The sequence below is a fragment of the Blennius ocellaris genome, assembly GCF_963422515.1.
Source record: "Blennius ocellaris genome assembly, chromosome: 1".
NCBI classification, from domain to species: Eukaryota; Metazoa; Chordata; class Actinopteri; order Blenniiformes; family Blenniidae; genus Blennius; species Blennius ocellaris.
The window spans coordinates 16,919,082-16,942,945 of NC_137650.1; the positions used below are offsets into that span (position 1 = coordinate 16,919,082).

The following is a 23,864-nucleotide window of genomic DNA, read 5'->3' on the forward strand; positions in this document are numbered from 1 at the left end:
AAGTGCTGGCTGACCTTTTTTAAAAGCTAAACCTTCTTAATGAAGTTGAAATTAATGAGGTAAGTTGTTGCAGGAAGTGAACCAGCCCCTGACCGAACCAGGGTTAGAATCCCTTCCTCAGCCAAACGGAACAGCAGAAAGTCTCCTACTCTGAGTCTGCTTCTGCAGGTTTCTTCCTCTTATAATAGAGTTTTCCTTTTCTCCGTCTCCTCTGTTTTCACATGTGGAATTGTTGGTTTTCTCTGTATCTTGAAACTATACTTCCCATAAAAGGTATCACAGCACATAGAATAAACCAACACACCAAAACAAGACCAGACCATCAGCACTCATTTCCATAAATTTCCAACCCAAATCGATGCCACAAAATTGATATGTTTACATAACCAGAATTTGTAGCTATCAAAGTCTGTTAATATTTCGCTAACTGGCGTCATCTTCAGAAACCTTCTACATGGGTTTCTGGAATATCAAAGATAGCATCGCTGCAGCTCAAGCTAAAATATCAACATTTGACTATTCAAGCAACGAGAATTGTCTTAAATGTTGTGAAAATGATTGTTGATCATTTTTCCGTCGCGAATTGAGATCTCACAAGATCGAATGTACAAACGGGATCTTGCTTTGGGATTCTTCAGACATTTCCGTAACTGCAAGATGTCAACAACCCCGGGAATGTTGTGCAAAATTTAAATGCTGGAAATATGTGTTTTTATGAGTGTAAAGACACATTTATATAGCATAACATAATATACAGATATTCAGATATACATCAACAACTGAAACTGGGTCCTGGGTTATTTTATCTCATGAGTAAATTTAAAGTGACTTTAGATTGTATCATATTTGTTGCTGTTGAACTCAAATTAAATTGAATTAAACTTTCTACAACCTAGAGTAGATCTTCCATCAGGTGCTCATAAGACGTGGCTCTTGAGCCAAAACTAGTACAACAGAAGGTCCAATCCAGCCTGGGGTTTTTTTTCGCCAGGTCTCAAATACATAAATAAGCCAACAACTGCAATGTTCCATTAATTGCTTTATCTAATAATCCACTGGGGATTGCGCTGTCCTTGTGAGATTAGCAGTTGTAAATACATTGTGTATTGAGATCCTAAACTGAACTGACTATTGAAGCAAGATGTTGCAGTGGAGCGTAGAAACCTGTTTGCACACCAAATTGGCCAGTGGGGAGTTTCTGAAATCTTGAGGACTAAAAAGAGACAGTCTAACTAATAATGTGTATTCCTCAGAAGGAAACCTGGTGTTGTTTATCTGCATGGTGGTGTCGCGTGTGCACTGTTGTTGCATACCAAGTACATGAAAATTAGTTTTAAAATCTGTAATTTTGACCGCGATATTTACAAAAACAGCCACTGGTTATATATTTACCTGCTGTATTACTACTGCATGCATGATAGATTTACTGTCTCCTGCATCATATTGATGCGTTTGTTGGTTGTTTTTTTTTATTCGATACTGTGCACTTTGATGATGATGAGGTCTGGAAACAACTTAGAAATCCCTCTGTATTATATCTGTAGGCAAAAGCAGTTGGGTTCAAGAGCCTCAACCACAGAGCCTGTCATTACATTATGGTAAAGTATGACTAATGGTGTAATTTCGCTCAGGGAGTGTGGTGTAGGGGGGAGAAAAAAAGGTTGTATAGAGAAATTAAAGGTAACATCAAGCACAGGTAATCTGTAAAAAGGCTACCCAGTGTACAAAATCAGCTTTTTTTCCCAGTCTTGGTAGAGACTGCTGAACACTATGCTGGCCGGTAAAAACCCCTCACTGATTCATCGCACGTAAAACATCTCAGAAAAAAAAGAAACGCATGGCACTGAATTCAGAGCAGTATAAGGGTGCTCTTTTTTTCTGCTAAAACACCCAATCAAAGCTATCCTCAGAGACTAGTTCACTCAAATCTGAAGCTAAACCGCAACAAGAAAAACGGTCTTGAAATAGAACTGAAATCAGATCTGGGTGTATTTCGTTCACTGTTCAGCAGACAACATTTTCAGTCCAGCGTTGAGCCTCAGACACAGAACGGGGCTGTTAGGGCGGGGATGCAGTGGATGCAGTGTCTGGAAGGTTCTGGCTGGTGAGTTGCTGACCAGACTGCACATATCGGAGGCTCCTGAGGGCAGGCATGGGGCTAAGGAGGCCGCTTAACTCGGACAGGAATGCAGGAAGACGAGGGCGCATACAAACTACCTGCCGCTTGCTTCCTCTCAGTCTCCCCATCACACTTTTCTGTCTGCACTCACTCATCCTCCCCTCCAGTTGTTTCTTGTTCGGGTCTGTGCCGTGCTCCTGAGGCGTGGAGCCGCTGAGGACGGAATGGGTTCAGCAGGACATGTTTAGCCTGAGGCCAGAGTTATGATGGAAACCAAACCAGATGCATCAATGCCGGCAGCAGCACGTCGCTTGGTCTGCTTCCCTTTCTGACAACACAACCAAGTCTGTGGGAATTCCAGAGCCGTCAGTCCAGTTTAGACAATTATATCTGGCTCCGGCTAATGAGAATATTCATACTTTTAAACTTTTACAGGTATTTTAAATTAGGTTTATGTGGAACTCATTTTTCGTCAGTTCAGCTTGAAATAATTCCAGACAGCAGTAACATTTATAAAACCTCCCATTCAGAGGGCCTCCAACCAGGCGAACCACATCATTCACATCCATCAGGTATGTTCCTCACCAATGTCTCTGGTGAAGAAACAAATAAATTGTCAAATCTTATTCAATATTGGTTGAGTTAAGACGAAAGCATTGAAACACCCCAAAACACAAAGACTTTTCCATTTTCAGTTGAAAACGGGGAAGTGGAAGTGGAGCTGCTCCTTCATGTGCAAGTTCATGTACAAGTCAGACTGGAACAGGACTCGCTGAGTGAATCATCAACATGTGTCCTGTCAGCACACCCTTAAGGTTTTACACTCACTAATCAATTGTTTTTCTTTCCCATGTTTGTTTTGTCGTTACCTCCGCCGCGCTGCTCATGCTCTCCATGCCCTCGGTGGCTCGCACCAGCAGCAAGTAGCGGTGCTGGTCGCTCTCGTAGTCGATGGGCCGCGTCAAGCTGATTTCTCCCGTCTCGGCTGAGATGGAGAAGAGGCTGCTGGGATTGATGAGGAGGCTGTAGGCGATGGGTTTCTTCTGGAAGGACACAGCTGGAGTGACCAGGAAGCTGCAGAGACGTGGAGGCAGAAGATACATCGTTCACTAAATGTGTAAAAGGATGGGGAAGATGAGACCATGAATAAAGAGGTTTTTCAAATTATGTACCACACACAAGGGAATGGTAGTGATGAGGCAGAGCCACAAAAAGTAGTTCTAAGATTCTAAAATGTACTTTTTGACACTTTCCTTAAAGTGTCGTATGAATCCTGAAAGTAGTCTAAATACTCATTGACATGAATTCACAGGTGACAAGATCGTTAAAGGTTGGTGGTTAGATTTCTGAAAATTCACAAGGAAAACATCTCAATATTTATGATTACTTAAGAGCAGGTGTGGCAGAGCCGCATGGGGCTTTTTGCCTGTCAGTATGCAGCTCCTCGATCCATTAGTTGGGATTTAACTGATCAAAACAAAAAGCGTCTCGGCTGGGAGTCAAACACCCGACATCCTGCATGAGGGTCGAGGACACCAACACTAAACTATCAGAGTGCCAATCACATCTGTGCTTCTTACAAGTGACCATGACACTCAGTTTCAGAGAAAGGTGAGTGCGTGTAAGCACTTTGAGACAGGAGAAACTGTATCTCTATGCATGGGTATTAATTTGCGTGTCCCATAAATAAATGTGGCTTAGAAAATGTGTGGATTTTCATTATGTGTCATTTGGTGTTTAAGTGAGAGAAGGAGTTTGTATATAGATCGACATGTGTACGATGTGGTTCTTTGTGGATCCACAGTCATTTGTGTGGCTCTTGGTCTCTGACTAGTTGGCCACTCCTGACTTTAATTATCGAGGTTATTGTTATTTCAATATTAATCATTAAGGTATTGACCATTTGCAAGAACAAATATAATTTGTTTTTGGTTTGTCTTTTATAATTTACATGATTAATATTATTGAAATTATTAACTTATATAAAAGTATTATCATATTGAAAAGTTACATGATTGATTTCCAGGTAATTGGTAATTTACAGATTTTTGTCAATTTACAAGAATAATATCCAGCATATTGATAATAACATCAATATCCAATTGGTAAATAATTTATGGTATTCATTCCCTGGGTATTGATAATTCACAAGAAATATATTGATGATTTACAGTCGATTAGACTTTTTAAGGAAGTTTGCAGAGGATTTTCTCAACAAGATAAATATCTAAGATGTTGATCACTGAGAAGGTTTAGATCTACTATAATAATTAAAAAGGAAATTAAATATCCATAAGTGTTGTTTAAGTTTTTATCAAGCTTATGGCTATTTAGTTAATTTACATTGTTAAAATCTACTACACATCAAAGATGCATACAATATAGGAGTCATTTAAATGTGTCATGCCTCAGTTAATGAACCTTTTTGCTGTAAAAATCAAAATTATTTAGAATTTAACAAGTATTTATACTTAACAAGAATAACATCCAAGTTACTGTTTCTTTCCAAGGTAATTAGTAGCTCTTCTGTGTTTCAGGGTTGCATACAGGGTATTTTAAAGTATTTTCTAAATCCAGTTTGACCTATATGAACGTGTCATAAAAGTGTTGTAATGAATTACTTACACTCTGCTATTCTTTGTTACTGCATTATATTTGTTCTTCAATAGTTATCTGTACTCTACCCCTTTATAGTTTAATCATATAAATTGCACTGGTCGTGTTTATTGTCTTTCCTTATTTCTGTATAAATAAGCAAAATAATGAACAGTAGCAAATTATCAACAATACAGAAGTGCTTTGGAGAGGGACTCTATATAAAATAAACCCATCTGCTGTGATATGCAAACAAAAACCTGCCTCTCCATATGTGCACACACCAAACCTCTGTGGAATAGCATCTGGAAACATCTGGATAATGTTCCTTTACAGCTGCATCCTGAAGGAGAATGAAGTACGTGTGACCACTGCATCTCAATGTATATACATATCTGCCATTTTATGCATTTATCAATTAAATTAATTGACGAATAACAAATTATATATTACACTTTATCCATCACTTTAAGTACGACATAACACTGTCAGACTGGAAATTCTCAAATTTGGGGATTTTTGAAAAGCTCCAGCAAGCAGCAAGCAGTTAGAATTTGTGCATATACAAAACTGTTTATTGAGAATATAGCCAGTGATAAAAACTTATCACAGTTAAAGAAGAAAAATCTGGTTTCATCAGCCTGGTGTACACACTTTATTAGAAAATGGCAGCATTCCCATATGTTCACTTTAGATGACACTAATTGACTTTTTATCTCCTTATCTTGAGTGGGCCAGAGCAATAAAATAATAATAACCTTTAAATTTAAACTTTAACAATATTCTTGGAGTGTATATGTGATGAAACTGTCTATATGTTCACAGAGCCAAACAATTACTATAGAAAGTAACTATAATCACAATAGCATTAGGTACAACTGCCCAACCCCAGAGCATATGGAAATAAATAATTGCCTGTTGCTGAAGGCAATACATATCAGTATGGAAATCTATTTATCAGTCTGTAAAACATGTAAGACCATCTGATGTCAGCTACAGAAAGAACGAAATACATTCACATTAAACGTCCATAATAAATTAATCTGCCTTTAAATCAGAAGAAAAGCAAAGGCGCTCTGTCATACTGTCATGGGTGTTAGAAGGCCCACATCTGAAAGGGGTGTGTGAAGGTCCATGAAATGTATGTACATGCACACATAAAATTAATCATCCTGTTGGATTTTTTTCCCCTCATACTCCTTCGAAAAGAGGAATGATGGGTAATATAATTCAGACAGTTAATTACAACCCCCAAATCTCTTTGTTTTTAAACCATGGCTGTAAAGCTTTAGGCTGCGTCCCAATTCTACCCCTTAGCCCTCCCCCTTTGAAATGCGCGTTCACGAGAGTCTAAGGGGTGTCCCATTTCACTAGTGCGCAGAGGCGGAGGGGTGAGGGGAAGGTCTATTCACCCCTCGAAATGGAGCATTTACAGATGCACACTTTAAACAGAGGGGGAGGAGGAGTTTCAAACTTCCACGCAACTCACCAACAAGGACTCGCATTTCACATATATACGCTTCTAAAGTTATATAAACCTGTTGTGTATGAGGACATGGCGCCGAAGGACTCGCATTTCACATATATACGCTTCAAAAGTTATATAAACATGTTGTGTTTTATACTAGTAAGAACGGCAGTAGCGCTGCCGTATGTAGCTTCCGTGTGTATTTGTTTCGTAGAGACCGTGTTTATAACATTTTATTATTACACTGTATAGTACCATAGTCTTCTAATATGGGTGTTTTGAAAACAGGGACCCCCGAGCAAACAAGGAAGCTCATCCACTTTCCCATGGTGAATGAGGAAATATTTTTGAAGTCCAATACAGCTCAAAAAATGAGGTAATCCATGTCTCCATCTATTTCTTCGCCTTGATGTGGAACGACGGAAAACAAAACAAAGCAGCCAAGCAACTGTAACACGTTGAATTTGGGACGGCATGACGATGCTCCTGCTGGAAAATCAACAAATATTCGTGACTCAGCTCTGCTAATATAACGGCGCCGTATTATGACGTCAAAACTATGAGACGGAGCAAGAGGGGTGGGGGTGAGCAGAGGGAGAGGGATGTCCCAAATCTAAGGGCTGAAACTTTTACCCCTTTGCATTTGCCCTCATTTTGGAGGGGAAGGCGGAGGCGGAGACGAAGGGCTAAGGGGTAGAGGTAGGGGTACAAAATTGAATTGGGATTGGGCCTTAATGTTGTCCTGCTGGAGAATTAACTTGATATCCTGAGTAGTACTTGTCCTGGAGACTGGAAGAGGCTGTCCTCTGGAGATTCACCATATTAAAGTGTATTTAATATCAAATCCACCTGCTAGGGAAATGTTACTCTGCTGGAACAATCTATTCCCTTCCATTTCTTGACACTTAATTACATACCAACCAAAATTTGTGCATTGGAGTAAACTGGTAGTTCATAGACTAAAATGTGGGCCCCATGTGGGTTTGTCCTCGGGTTCCATAATGGCCCGATGTCAAATCCCCATTAGGGTTCAATGCAGTATTACACCTGGTGTTTGGTGGGCCCCAGCTGGGCTACAAACATATGGCAACCATCCTCAGGGTGAGTTGTTGTGTTTGTCCAAACCTTACCCATATGGTTTGACCGACTGGGACGACTGCTCATTTATCCATGAGCTGCTTCTTTGTATATGAAACCCATGCAGTCAACCCATATGGATTTAATAGTGTTTAACCCATTGAACAACCCATGTTGGACTGTTATGGGTTACCCAGTCTGAGCCCAGGCCAACATTTCCCATTATTTACCGAACTGGGACCCATACAGGAAATCCGATTAAGTGAACGTCTGAGTCTGCTCCCCTGGTTTCCATGCAGTCTATGAACAGTTAAAAGTATTTTGTGAACAGCTAAAGGTATTCTTATAGTCAAATAACATTTTATCAGATTACCAGCCAGGCTTTTTCAGGTGTCCAGTGCAACCTGAGAGACCTGAGGTTAGTGTTAAATGCTGAGAAATCCAAAGTCATGTTGTTTTCACATTCCAAGAAAAGGGATACAAATCCCCCATCACTACACTCCAAAGTAATGTCATTGAGGAAGTTGTTTCTTATACCTTATACCTTGGAATCATAATCGATGATTGCCTCTCATTTAATTGTCACTTTGCACAGCTTGTGAGAAATCTTAAATTGAAATTGGGTTTTTATTTCAGAAATAGATTGTGCTTCTCTTTCAAGATTCAAAAAGACCTTGTCGAAGCTACTTTCTTGTCCACGTTGGACTATGGGGACATTGTATCCATGAATGCTTCTTCTCAGTGTCTTCACTCACTGGACACTGTTTATCATGGTGCACTGAGATTTATTATGGGCTGCAAAGTTTTCACCCATCATTGTTCCCTGTACAATGGCTGGCTCTATCTTTACGCAGACACATGCACTGGCTTGGTTTTATCTCCAAGACAATTCTTGGTTTGCTGCCTCCCTACCTTTGCATTCTTTTGACCCAGAAACCTAGAAATATATACAGTCTGTGGTCCAAAGACTTGTTTTTACTCACAGTTCCAACTTCACGTACCAAACTGGGCCAAAAAAACCTTCATGTGTTCTGCTCCATGTTCATGGTTCATGTTTACAGAGAGACTTTAAACTCAGAGTTGGCCTCACAAGGAGAGTTTAGAGGCTTTTTACAGTATCTTGAAACAGAAAATTAACTTTGTTCTTGTTTTAGCTAATATATTTTTAACTATTTGGTGGCTTTTATAGTTTTGTATTTCATATGCTCTTACTCTGTGACTGTGCATTTCTCTGCTATTTATTGTAAACCTGTTTTATGTGCTGCTGCCAGGACACACTTGTAAAGAGATTAATAATCTCAGTATGGTTGCCCTGACTAAATAAAGTCTAATGAAATGTCCATTTTAAGCCCAAGTAGCCCAGGCATAAACCACGTGGAGCCCTCAGATCCATGTCAGCTGGGCCCCTGTCCATGTTCAGGCACTGAAATCCAGATTTTGCTTTTCTTGATGGTGTGCACGCATCTGCATGCATGTGTAATTGTGTGTGAATGTTCTGGATCATGTGAAGCATGCTGAGATTACTCAAACAGTAAAAAACCAAGTAAAGTTATGTTACCATGTTTTGTCTTATAGGGCTAAAGAACTTGCTCTCAAGGTAATAGAAGTGGACTTGGGATTGAGAGTTTGCAGGTTCAATTCCTACCACATGACCCTTGACGCCCCCAGCTCCCCAGAGTGCCTTAATGAGGCTTCCCAACACATCCTCAAAACAGGAAGGTGAAATGTGGGAAAAGGGATTTAATGATTTATCTTACTCTTTTATAATTTTCAAATATACTCAGTAACATTTAGGTTGAGATTCACTTCTTACAGTTTGGGTGCACTGCTGGGTGAGATGCTTTCCGTTTGTTTTGTGGCATTCATATCACTAGTTTATATGATGTGTAGAAATAAACACATACACACTGTAGTTTCAGAGACTTCTACACAAGTATAGATGTTGATGTTTCTTCCACTGATTCAAACCTATAATATTCCACTGACTCGTTCCTTTTATTAAGCAGAGTCGAGGGTTTTCATATAAAAAAGACTCCTGCAGAATTTGCCTGTCATAACGGGATGAGATTGCCTAAAGTTGCCATAAATGTTATCAACAAAAGTGCATCTGGCTCGATATACTGTTTTTTGTCATCTTTATCTTCTCTAGTGCTTTATATATTTGAAATCTCATCTGGAAAATTATTTTAGATATTGGATTTCAAATGAAAAAAGTACATTCTACTTTCAGTTGGGATATATAGTAGATTCTGCAGTTCAATGCAGCACAATGTCTACAGAGGTTGGTTTAGATCTTATCCAGGAACGGATAGTTTGTAGCATCCCGAAAATCTCATAAGTATTGAACATTAATAGTTGAGATATTTCTGAAGCTTGTCGAGTTAAAGATCATATTTTTTTTTTCTCTTCTAATTACAGAAAGCCTCCTCTGAGTGTGCTTCAACAAAAAATCTCTGGTTCTGCTTCATCCTATTAAAGGTTTTTTTATTTATCTATGTCCTCACTTGTTCATGTGAGAATGTGGTTTATTTCCTCTGTAAAGATGTCTAGAAATGACTGTGTTGTTTTTGGTGCTATAGAAATAAACTGAACTGAATTGTATTTTGGCGGACATCACTTTTTTTTTTTTTTTTTTTTAAACAATACTCCCAACTCCAAAGACGGAGCCTTGGCATCACTGATTAAATACTGTTTGTTTGATTTTGATGGCATGGAAGCAGCAGCAGGAAAAATCCTGTTGAGTCATGTTATCAATATGTTTTTTTATTCATGCAAATATATGACAGAAATAAAGAACAAATTGTAATTAAAACAAAGAAATGGAGAATAAAATGAACTATGCTTTAAAACACATATTTGTTCGACAGAATTTAACCCCAAAGCCAAAGTCATAGTAGTACAAATCAACAGGCACCTCCTGAAATTGTAACTATGCGTTGCAGCGACACAGTGGGCGAGAGCTGTAATTGATCCATTTGTCGGTACATTGTTTTCCAATATTGGGCTTTTGGGGTTCCACACAAAATATAATAGTTGCTTCGAGGGATGCACGATACACGTTTTTTCACTTCCGATCTGATCCCGACCCCTGAATTTGGAGATCTACCGACACCGATACTATTCCAATACCAGACCTGTTTGGTTTAAAGTTATTATTATCATCATTATTGATGATTTTATATGAGGCTGTAATAAACTCCTCTCTACACTAAAGTATGAAATGTATGAATGTATGCTTGTATTTCCTCAAAAGGCAACTTGAGGTTAGTTAGTATAAGGTAAGAAAAGGAAGCAGTACAAACTATTTTTGTTCAATTTGGACAATGTGGGGGTCTGCGTGACATCACCATCTCATAATAAACTTGTTATATCTTTAAAACCTCAGAATCACTTTATTAATCCTTGGGGAAATTCTTTATGAACGCAGCGCAATCAGCAGTGTTTCCAGCACTAATGCAGCACCAATGATTGGGACTCTTTTCCGGGAGTTTATCATGGAGTAGGACGCAGCTTCATGGAGGGGTTCATTGTTTTGATATCAGTGCCGTTCTCTTCAGCGAGCTGGCGTTTTCAAAGGGTGACAGTGAGCAGAGAAGGCACCTCGCTGTACAAGGGCTTTGCAAACATCCTCATTGCCGTGTTGCTTTGTGGTGTTTTGAGCATAAAATAAGTCCAAACAGCGATACATTGTCATGAAAAGTTGGTTAGCACACTGTGGAATGGATTTCCTGACTCATTACTCTGCTTCTCATCGAGACCCGCCTCCGTTCAGGAAATCCATTCTACATTTTGCAGCCAGCGAGCAGAGCAGTTGGCAGAGAAACACTTGTGGACTCATTTCAGTAGAAGCACAGACGCGGCTTCATGGGTCGGAAATCTCCGCAGCTTGGATCGGAAATTTCCGATCCATGAATTACGTTGATGTCGGAACCCGATAGCCATACTGGATCGGATCGGCCCCATCCCTAGTTCCTTCTTTATTTATAAATAACTTAGATTAAAATCACATCAAAAATGCTTACATTACTGTCCAAGTCTGTCACGACATGCCAAGTAAATACCCTGGCAAGGAGTTTCATGTGGCGGAATGGTGAATGGTACGCCGGTGAATTACTTTACTCGCAAATACAAAATCAATGCAGAACTTCGAAAGAGAAACATCTGCGTCTAGGCAAACAACTGTCTTCTTCACAGGTAAAACACAAAGTTATATTTCAGCCTTAACTCGAAAACTATAGTAGAAGGAGGTACAGTAAAAATAAAAAGCAAGTGTCAGTGCAAAACCATGTGACGCAGTTGCAGGCCACCAATAGATGACCATTTGTGTTATTCTTTGGTAACCATGGTAACCAATGTTTTTGTTGTAAAAGTTTTAGGGTAAATTATGGAATATTTTACAACAGCTGTTGTACCAAGATGCAGAGAAATGAAGAAGACAAAATGTGGACTCACGGTTGTCCTTCCGGAGTGTTTTCCGGTATGGCAATAGTAAAGGAAGCGTTAGTAAACTGTGGTGGGCGGTCTCCGGCGACCACCGACACGACAGCGGGGGCACTGCGGCTGCCCAGCCTGTCGGCCGCCACCACGGTCAGCAGGTACTCTCGGTCCCGCTGCAGGGGGAGACCTGTCGTCCTGACCTGGCCATTCTTCCGGTCCACCTCGAATCGTCCGTCACCACCTGCATAGAAGTTATTGGAGTGTTGAATTAGCCCAACGATTAATAAAAGCAGATTCACTGGATTGATGGATCCTTTTGTAACACTTTAACAAGTTGGTGAAGTAGAAATCTTCTTGAATTGGCTTCATAGTTTATGCACATAATCATGATATTTCCAAGTACATGTATAAACTTATCAACCTATTTTATTCATTTTATTTTAACAACTGAATTGATTCCCTTGGGGCAGTTATGATCGTATGACTCATTGTTAGCAGCCACACAGATAAGCGCTCAGGGGGATCTGGTGGGGATCGAGGGTCTTACTCAGGGACCCACGGTACATGTTTTTGCCAGTCTATTTCTCAGTCAGTGAGATTTGGATGTTTTAAAAGTGTTGAAAAATATGAAAAATGTGCAGTTTCTCAATGAATGAAGTCTTAGACTTTTAGAAAATTCTCGTGTAGTTTGTTATGTTTTTCATTGGAATGTTCCCCTGTTTTCTTCTAATTAACACTATTTAAGAACCCTAAAAGTGAAGGAAACACTTAACGTCAACATTTCAATTGAAAATGTATTATTTTTGTGTTTTCATTTAAGACATGTTTCACGCTTACAAGGCAGCAGTTTGAAAACAATGTCAGTTGCCAAGGAAATGTCCGAAACGCTGAATAAAATGTAGTGAGCATATGCCGAGCTATGATTTGCTCCTTTTGGTTTGTTTTTGGAATGAATCCATACACACACATGCAGCAGAGAACAATACGCTATCAATACACTTCCACTTTCCTGAAAAACATTGTGTAAATAGGGCCTACCTAATGCTCATGATCTCAGACATGTGTCAGTCTAATTTTCAGAAAGTCAGAGAAATTAGGCCCTGTGTGATCTCTTTTTTCTAAACCCCACTTGGACTGTTCCTTGCCTTCCTGTTCTTTTCTAAAGATAAAGGTAGAAAACAGATCCAGAACACTTGCAGCTGATGAGTAATTTTCATGCAATTATTTTTAATTGCTAAAGCTGCTTTAGCTACTTTTCTTTGTTTGAGTTGAACAATATGTGGCTTTGTTGGATGACTCAAAGAGATGGCAAATTGAAAATATCTCAGCGTTATGTTTATAAACAAACGTGACTTGGGTGGCATTTGTATTTCCATTTATAGTTTCTAATATGAAAACATATCATTTAGCTGCACCCATGCAAACATAGACAGAAGAAATATAATTCATTAACACTAGATAATAAGAAACATGTTATAGAAAGTATACACATATTGTATATTTTACAATCTAATGTGGAGAGATTTCGATTCATACGCCATTTCACACTTTTGCTATATGTCACCATTATTTATTGATGACCAAAGGAAAACAGCCAAATCTAAAGATGACTTCAGTGTTGGATCTATTATGTATACAATGAATAAATCATCAAAATTGTGGGAAAATGGGTTATTTTAATTCCCCCCTGCTGAGTAGGTGAAAACATACAAGGTTCCTGAACTACTCTGATCTTCCTGCCAAGTGGGAGGGAACATGGACTCTGTGCTCTCTGCAACAAGCCGCTTGTCTGAATGAAACCCATCATTTCAACCGAAATGTCCACAACATTTTTATTACTGATTTTATTATATTTGATTGTTTCTCATCAGATGTGACGGCCGAGACAATACAGTAGGGTCTGAAGGCGATGCCACGTTCACACTCACTCACCTCACTTCCTGGTTTGATTTGCAGGCGGCCACATCCCAAACATTTCATGTCCACGCCACAATAATTATTTGATTTACAATTTATTTTTTCTAGTCTAAGACCATCATCACAAAATTTACTGGTACTAATTAGTTTTTTTTTTCTTTTGGAGTAACCATCCTGGTGGGAGGTCTCATGCTGGCGGGACAATGGATCAGGCTCTTTCATAGTCAAGCCCAAGCAATCAGCCGTACCATCTGCTGCCATTTCTGGGGGAGTTTTGAGTTGAGGTCATTTTTTATTAGTTTTGTGTAGTGTCATTTGTGTTTCCCCCTCCCTCTGTCTTAGTTGGTTTTACCCATCATTTTCTTTTCAGTGTTTTTCTGAGACATGTTTGGTTGTTAGTGCAACTGATTATCAGAAAAACAGGTAAATAAATAAGAAATTTTCTCAACAAACATGTTCAGCAATGTCAGCTGTGGAAAGCTGAACTTTTCAATGCATTGGACTACAACAAAAGATGTTAAAATTGAGCAAAGGATTGATAGTTTGTAAAGTAAGAATGTATTCATCAGTCAGAATTGAGATATTCAGATATTCAGATAAAGTGTGGAGTGGCTCAAAGGACAATTCCTATATACAGTATACTTTGTTTAAGTCTCATTGTACTGAATAAGGCCACAATCAAAAAATATTTGGATGAGTTAATGTTCTATATGTCGGCTGCATGTGATTTGAGTAAGTATACATCTACACGTGACAAGGCACACATGTCATGTCATATACTATATGTCAAAAACAGCCTTCAGAAACACCATTACATTTTATTTATGACCATTTTTGGATGAAAACTGAAGATCTACAAACACTTTTTTCAAAGTCTTGCATCTACAAAATAATAAAACCCAATGCTGAAAAGTGGATGGAAAAACTGCTGCGAGAGGTGTGACAAAGCTTTTAGTGGATGACTCATCAATTCCAATGAATGAAAAGCTGTCTAGACACCACATTGATGTTTAAATTTCATTAATAGATAGATCTCTGCTTTCTGTATTTTATTTTCCATCCGCAGGTTGAAACTTGGAAGATCACCTTTTTAACACTTTTTAAATGAGCACCAGAAATCGTGACATGGCAAACAATAAGAAAAGTCATTATTTTGCATGATGGAGAAATGAATGGTGTCACACTGGTAAATTGCATGTGCATGAAGAGCCAAGTACAGCGGCTCAGAGGAGAGCAGCAGAAACAAAACAGGCCTCGTCTTCAACATGATTCTGTGTCAGAAAATGATCAAACACTCATTTTAAAACCCAGAAAATTATTGATTTGATCTTCTCAGTCCTGTTTTGAATTGGTGACACAAAGGAGATACCTTTTTTCTTCATTTTGGGAGGATTTGAATAGCAATCATTGGACTGTCTAGTGGGGTGAGTGAAAAACTATTCTGTTGGTGCAAGTGTCTGGCTACAGTAGAGACAAACAACACAGTTCATGAGTTAGTGATACACCAACTCATCAGTGAAGAACCAATCACAAAGAACCAGATCACAGATAAAAAGTACAACCTAAATCAACACAAATAGCCTCTGAGAAAGACTCTGGAGTAGGGCTGCAACAACGAATCGATAAAATTTGATTATTAAAAGTGTTGTCAACTAATTTCCTTATCGATTTGTTGTGTCGTGCGATTTATGTGCCACTTGCCATGATGTGTAGCCATTTACTTCCCCTTCGGAGCTTTGTCAATGGTTTTCTGAGTGAAAGTTTTTTTTTAAAAAGCGTGAACCTGCAGAGCAAGTTGAACGGAGTGAGGTGGAGGCAGAGCAGAGACGGTACAATAGAACTTCTGAGGAGTGGACTGGTAAAGGCCCATACATGCTACCTATGTCCGTGAGTATGCGAGTGCCCACACAATTGTGGCCTATTGTGGCCATGCTCCACTCGGGTGGATGACGATTTTGACGTCACAAGTACTGCACGTACTCGCGGACATTGGTAGCATGAAGGGCCCTTTAAGAGTGACACGTCACATATTTAACTGTTTATACACTTTAATGAGTGACAACCTGCCTGACATAGACAACGGACAGACTTTCCTGGAAAATTTCAAGCTGAGCGACACTAAAATGGCCAAAATACTTATTATTGGATTATTCAGACATTGTGGTGTCAGGAGATTAGTTTTGAAATGTGAATTATCGCCGCCTCCCTTCAGCGCAGTGCTGCTCTGTGAAGCTCTTCTACATAAGTTTGACTTTCTCTGAACAGCAGAGAACACCAGCCAATAGGCTCCAATCTGGTTCCACCAAGCAAGGAAGCCATAGAGGATTTATGCAATTTTTTTTGACATTTCATTGTATTTTGCTCCAGAATGTTTCATTGAAATTTAATTTATGTTGAAATTGTAGTCATTTTCAGTACGAACTGTTTGATCTTGCAGAAATATGGACGATTTAATCACGTACACTCTGACCACAACAAAAAAAAACATTCAGGTGTAAATTAAAAGGTTATTATAGCAATATTTTACCAGTCTGGTCAACTGAAAATGGACTGCATGTGGTCCCTGAAGCAAATTAATCTTATTTAATAATTATCTTTGTTAATAATTATCTTACACTGTGAATATTAACAATGGGAGTACATGGACATTTGTATGGACAGATGTCCAAATTGGATTGTTATCACAGTGATTGTCAACTATAAAACTGCTAAGTCCCAGGAGAATATGGACTGAGAGCCATGACACTCTGGAGGAAACATTACTCTTATTGTCCAGTCACTGAATATGTGCAGAAGAACTATTTACTATGGCCATGGTGACCAGGGGCAGAGTTTCAGAAAAGTTGTGTAAACGGGGCCTCAGTTGTGCAAAATGTGATTTCTACTTTTCTTGAACAAAATCACAACTGAACTGATGATGTCTGGATGAGTGCATGTCCATCCTCAACCGAAATGCGTTTCGTTTGAAAATCCAGATTTTCAGACATTATTAGCCCAGAATAAAATATCCTGTAAGAGATATAAGTGGCAGTAAAGGTCCCACTTTCACTGCTGTTATTGGCAAATATATTATGCAGAATCTTAACTTTCGTAGTTTAAGGAGTTGGAGCAACTTTGAAAAGTTCCATCTTGGGAGATGTTTTGAAAAAGTTAGTTAGTTTAGTGGCTCTGAACAAAAATGTTCTGTTTTCACTTGAAAACATTATTTGATAGTCATATTTGATGGCATCGATGGTAAACACACATCAGTAGCTCATTGGAAGGTAAACACACGTGCCACAAAAACAAAGTTGTGGTAAATTATATGTATTTTTTGTGGCCAAAATATAAGGCTTCAGTCATAAAAGACTGGGGTCATGTGGTTAAACATTGTTTTAACTGACTACTGCTGCCAATATTTACATTTGTCATGTTGTATGTCCTGATGTAAGAGGTCAATGCTCTCCATTTACATGATGTGGAGAGAGGAAATACATTTGAAATAAACAGCTTACCATCGGAGAGAAAGTACTCCACTTCACCATTGTTTCCTTCATCACCATCTTGAGCGTAGAGCTTGTAGACAAGTGAACTGGCCGGGGCATCAGGGGAAACCACAGCAAGGTAGGGGGATGGAATCATGCTCCATTCAGGGATATTGTCATTCACATCCGTCACAGTCAGCTCCACTCGCACCAAGTACCACTCAGGACCTGGAAAACAAGGGAAAGGCACATCAGAAAGGGTTAATTGTGGCTACCATACAACATTTTTTAGGGTTGACCAACAGTGTCAGAAATACTTTTTTAGTTTCTGTTTTCAATAAAATAATTAAGCCTAGAAAGCTCACACACTTCAAAGAGGCCTCTTGCCACCTCCATATTATATTTTTGTCCTCAAACTCTCCTAACACATTACTGCTGTTTTCCTGTTGCTATTGTTTTTCTGCAGCATAATGGCTGTGGACACACAGCCAGAACTGACCCACTGTTTTCCTCCGACCAACTGTGCTGCTCAGGGAGACAGTATCAGTCCAGCAACTGGTCCGAACCAGCTGGCTCAGGTAGCGCTGCTGCCAGGTCAAAAACAAATAATGAATGTGCACGCACAACAGTGCCAAAAAGACAAGGAAAGGTCTGCGTAACACAGGCTCAAAGCCAGTTGTTTTGATGAAAAATAGACTGTTTAGTTTCTAGAAAACAAAAAGGACTTACAAGCCAAACCCAATCAAACACTACAATTATAATGCATAGACCATAGCTGTGAACAGAAGACATAAGAGGACTGAACACAGGTGCAGTGGTTAGGTAGGAAACCTTACATAGGTTTGATTCCATGTGGAATTTGCATGTTGCACCTATGACCCTGGTATGGATAGATTCAAGGATTCAAGGATTCAAGGATTCTTTATTGTCATATCAAAAGAAATGATACGAAATTTGGACTCAGGTCCCGGTAAGCCAGTAATAAAATAAAATATATAGAGCGTAAAAATATATACAAATATACAAGAGCAGAAATGTAAAGTGTAAAGTGTTGTAGTGCAAAATTGTGAGGGAGTCTATGGAACATGGCTCGAGTTCACTAGTCTCACAGCTTCGGGGAAGAAGCTGTTCCTGAGCCTGGTGGTTTTGCTCCGAATGCTCCTCAGCTGCTTTCCTGAGGGGAGGGGCTGAAACAGTCCATATGCTGGGTGGGTGGAGTCCTTCATGATGCGGAGGATGCTGGACCTCCCCTGTCCAGCCTGAAGTCAGCTGGGGTCAGCTCCACCCCATCACACTAATAGCTTGGATGAAATGGATAAACAGGATGGATGGATGGATGGATAGATGGGTGGGTGGGTGGGTGGATGGATCCATGGATGGATAGAAAATGTATGCATTCTGTGAGTTTGTGGACTGCAACGCATTTATTTACTTTTGGACTGAAGCTTGTTCACCGATGTGCACCAATTATTCTTTTAACAACACTTTGGAAGAATTTTGGAAAAAAAAAAGATCAACAGTTGGAACTGCAAAAGTAAAATGTTTACCCGTTCTTAGACTACAGCCAGATCACTTTGAAACCTGGAGTATTTTTTCAGGGTGATTCATGTGAAAGTGCCTAATTTAAGTGTTTTCATTTCAGAAAAGTTTTGTGTTTACGCTGCAATATTTTGAACACGCAAGTTATTGAAAATGTTTTCTCCATGTGCGATTACAGAACATGTGGTAGTAGATTGACAATAACAAACATAGCAGCGTCCAGTGCCATGACCAGTCCATATTCTCCTGGGACTTGGTAGTTTTATAGTTGCCAGTCACTGTAATAACAATCCAACTTGTTCGTCTGTTCATATGAATGTCTGTGTGCTCTCATTGTTAATGTTTAGAGAGAATTGTTCTCTGTTGCATGTGTGTGTGGTTTCAAAACAAAAAACAAAAATCGTTTTCAGTATTTCTGCTATTGCTGTGTAATGGGACACCATTTTCAACATGTTCCTATGTAAACATGAAACTTTTTTGAAGCGAAAATGCAACAGCAATGCATCTCTTGAAATGCTGTCATACAATACAATTTAGGTCACAAAGCCTCAAACAAAATGTCCCATTTTTGTTTTTCATGAGATCAAATTTACTATTATGACTTCAGAGGTAAATATGATACGTCTGGTAACAGATTTACATCATAATTCCATATTTACCTTGAGGCAAATGTGTTACAACTTGACAGTTTGGCTGCACTACGTTCAATTGAACTGTCAAGTGGACTCCGTGGATCTAATGTAATGTGTCCTGAGAACAACAAACATCAGACGAATAATCTGAAGGAGGCTGAGGTCACGTTTACACGAACACAGGTATTTGGAAAAAAACTGGAAGATCTGGATAAAATATGTGTCTCAGGTTGAATCTAAAGGCAGATATTTACATCACAACTCATGATGTGTTATTTTTAGTTTTTTTTCCCCAGGATTCTGATTGACTATCATGGCTTCATGCTTCTCTCTACACTGCCCCCTACATGTTTGGCATGCTCATAGTAGCTCTGAACCAGGTCTATATACGGGTCTGTGTAAATTAATATTTGTTTTTAAAGGAAGACAGGCAAATATCCGATTTTGTAAAAACCCAAGTAGCATCCCAGCCAATAATTAGAATCAGCGCTAAGCGAGCTGCACCTGTCGTAAACAGCAATCATTGTGACACTGGTGAAATACAATAAAGTCTCATCGGCACTTTCATCCCTCCACCTACAAAACGCCATGCAGTAGTGTCTGCTGCTCATAGCAGGGGAGTACAAGAGCAATTTCAGTACTCGAGCCAGATGATTGCCCTCAATTTTGTCAGCTTGGATACCTGTTGCCCCCCCCCCAAAAAAGACGCTTTATGTTATAATGCAGCAACAAATGCAAGTAGAGCAGTTGGAGGCAACAGCCTTTGTGGGTATTTTGGGTACAGCTGTGCACTAAATGATGCAAAGTGGGCAGAGAGCAGAACGAGAAATATTTACCAAGTGAGAGGGCCCAATCAAATAATATGGAGCACAGCGGGGGGAGAGCAGCAAGAAAAATAGGAGCTGAGTGTCACATGAATGGGATTAAGAGTGAGGCGTAGAGGCTGTAAAATGACCCTGTGGTTGTTATAGAAACAGAAGAACAACGGAAAATAGAAGACTAAAGAATTAGGGATGGAAAGAAAAGAGAAAGGCACAAGCAAGCTATTGCATAAATCAATGGCATTAGGGAAGAGAGGGAACGAGGGAGAGTTACAAGGAAAAAGCTGATTTCAAAAGAAGACAGAGGAGTGGAATTAAGCAGCCATATCTTGCAAAAAAAACCCAACAACAACAACAACAACGACACAGCACTTGACCCTGGGGTTCAACCCATGTATTTGTTGATGATCTCTCTTCCTTTTTTTCTCACTCTATCTCTTTTTATCTCCCTCCGCTCTCTGTGGTCGGAATAGATTCATAATTAATTGGCAAAAGGACAATGTAGCTTTGGGAAGGGAGGGGCGGCATTACTCAGATAATAAATCACTGGGTTAATATACAGAGCGCAATGCCAAAATGCATCTCTCTCTCTCACACACACACACACACACACACACACACACACACACACACACACACACACACACACACACACACACACACACACACACACACACACACACACACACACACACACACACACACACATACACACATACACACGGAAAACACACACTTCCCATACGAATAACGATCATCAGTGATTAGTGGCTAATGAAGGACCATAGGGAGAGGGAGCTTGGTGCGATTGCAATCCCTCACACTAATGTATCTTGGTGCCTCTAATGGTATGCTGCAATCCCTAGAAACAACAACACCTGCAATTACTAATAACACCATGGAAGGCCGTTGTCATGGCTGGCGAGCTCATCAAGTTGTGACTCTAAACATGTCTAAAGGCTGCCATCTTTATTGGTAGGATTTTGAATGCCCCCTCACCCCCCTTTGGCACCATTAATAATAAGTATGACAGGATCACATTCTAATCTAAGGGTGTCAAACACATTTTAGTTCAGGGCCACACATATCCCAACTTCACCTTGAGCGGGTCGCATTGGTCAAATAGTGTTATAGTAACCTTTAAATTTATTCTGTAAGGTTTTTGTTGTTGTTGTTGCAACGCAGAGTATACCTGAGCACAGCATGGAAATGTCTATATTTTTTACAAAACCAAAGAATTACTATGGCAAATGACTCCAATCTCAACAAAAACTCAATTATAATGAAACCGTCTGGTGCAAAATACAGTCAAATGTCAAAATAAAAAAAACAAAAACATAATAATATAATATAATGTCCAAATGTATAAAATACAATGTCAAAAAACCAAAGTTGTCTTTGGCCAAACCAAGCAAATGGTACAAATCACAGATTGTCGTCACTTGAGGGCTGGGTTTGGACCACGGACCTGATGTTTAACACGCCTGATCTAATTTATACATCTTATTTGTTTGTTTAAACCATCTGATAATATACTTAATGTAATGAAAATTATAAAAGTCAATCAGTGAAAGTTGTCCCAAGATATTGCTTTCCTAAAGAAACAGACTCATCTCATCCCAAAGACCTTGAACTTGCCATGAAAATGTAATGAGATGATTTTCGCTCAAAATTAATATGTAATTGTGGGCTGAATTTTACCATTTCCATATTTTTTTTTTAAAGGATGCACATGTGATACCATTGTAAGTGTAAACCAGGTTACATTAAAGGTTGTTTAGCTACTAACAAAAGAAATAATCCCACTTTTCTTTTCTTGTGCTCTATTATGCATCAAGCACAGATTTTAGTAGTGGAAGTAGTAGAGGTGTTCACAGAGATGGAACTGAAATGTTTGCTCTGCTTGCCGCAGGTTGTATCTTTAATGTTTTTGAAAGTGTCTTCATTCATCTTTTCATATGAGAAATATTGCCTCAAGTCACACACAGCCTTCTGCAGTATTTCAGATGTCACCCAAATGCAAACAGTGCAAGCCTCTGCACTGCTGCTGACTTGAAACACCCTCATCACAGTAATTACTACTCAAATCCACGATATTAACAGCATTTATTGTTCTTTAATATCAAAATCATGACCTTGTGGTCTTCCTAAACGTGTCAAAATGCTTCATCTGACACTGACGCCGATATGTGTCTCACCGTTTTTGTCATTTAAACAGTGAAAATAATAAAACGAGAGGGGGATTCCTACATGTGGTGCACACTTATCTCCTCTAATTAGAGGCAGATACAAGACAAAACTGATTTGTTGAGTTATCTGTGGTGTCAGTCAATTACCATTGTGACCAATTAATCTTTCAGATTTGCACGCTGTAATTTTCACTCCCGTATGCAGCAACAGGCTTGCAGTGCAGAGCTAGACTATCGTTTCGAGAGTAGCGAGGCAATGTGAGCAACAGGTGACATCGTTCTAACTCTGCTGGTGCAAATGTCTCTGGTGATTAAGTTGCACAAACTGTCTTTCTCCTCTTGATATTTGGTCAGATCATAGTTTACAGTTTTTGTTATGTTTGTCATTCTTTTTAATATCAAATAATCCCCTAACAGCAGACATCGCTCATCTTCTTTCCTCTACCTCCTGCTGAATGATGTCACATAATGCAATGTCTTTGGACTAACGAGACCCATGTGAAAATGTCAAGAAGTTGTATAATGGGAGATCTCTACTTTCAATAAGTCATCTATTTCATGATACCATGGTGATTGCCACCTCGACTCGATACATAACCTTGCTGCATCATCACATTTCTGATCCTGTCTGAACAAGTCAAACTGTGAGTCTGATTTGAACACAGACCCATTGCTTTCCTGTCTTACTGTGACCTGGAAGACCTCAATCAGCACCTTTCTGACTCTTCAAAACCCTCGGCCTCCTCCTCACAATCCCTCATTTAGACTGTGTATGTGCATGCATACTAGCTCAAAACCAGCTCTTACAGTCAGAGAAGAATTGAAACCAGAAAAAAAAGGGGTGGGGGTGGAAAAAACAGATTAAGTGAGAATAAGAAAGTGAGATAGAGGAAGAGAGAAAATAGAAAAGAAGGCCAGTTAATTCTGTGAGAATTACAAAGGGCTATTTGGCTCTCGTTGGTAACTGTTCCATCCATAATCTGTTTGAATGAAAAGCTGTTGCCGTCTTAGCAAATTTTTCAAATTTCTACACTGAAGTGCCAATTAAAGTGAGGGATGAGAGAGGGAGACGGAGCGCGTCACAGCGAAAATCAAGCTTTAGTTCCTACACTAATTGCAAATGACACAAATGGTTGGCCAATAGTTTTGCTACTTTCTCTTCCAGCACAGATACTCATAATTGAAAATGTTCAGCCTGCCATTATTGTGCTAAAACAAACCCAGCGCATGCTCGTTTGCATGAACCCTCGGAGACGCTACACATTCATAGAAGTGCTACAGCTAATTTAAAGCTGATGGTATTTGTGAGAGTGGGTAAACATATCCAAATCAATATCACAATTAGCTTCACATTCACATTAATACAAGAAAATCCAATCAAAGTGTTGGTGCGCTGATGCTCTGGGAATGGATGTGAAATGAAGGAAGGGCATTAACAAGCCACATAAAACTACAACCTTTTGGCATGATGCCAAGGTTTCCACCAGTGTCTTGTACAGTCAGTGATGTTGAAACTGTCTATTGTGTAAGCCAGGGGTGGGGAACACTTGTCCTTGAGAGCCGTAGTCCTGCACGTTATCCACGTCTCCCTCCACTGAATGTCCCG

General features: G+C 39.4%; 1 protein-coding gene across 1 annotated transcript in view; it reads right to left on the reverse strand.

The window, feature by feature from the left end:
• Window positions 1-23,864, reverse strand: part of LOC308132290 (neural-cadherin) — a gene marked incomplete at both ends in the record, with an annotated part of 403,944 nt that overhangs the window by 284,697 nt on the left and 95,383 nt on the right. Inside the window, 3 exons of the mRNA XM_080499326.1 lie at window positions 2,989-3,193; window positions 11,712-11,937; window positions 17,108-17,305. Coding sequence (XP_080355452.1) covers window positions 2,989-3,193; window positions 11,712-11,937; window positions 17,108-17,305 — 629 coding nt within the window. The remainder of the gene's footprint in view (window positions 1-2,988; window positions 3,194-11,711; window positions 11,938-17,107; window positions 17,306-23,864) is intronic.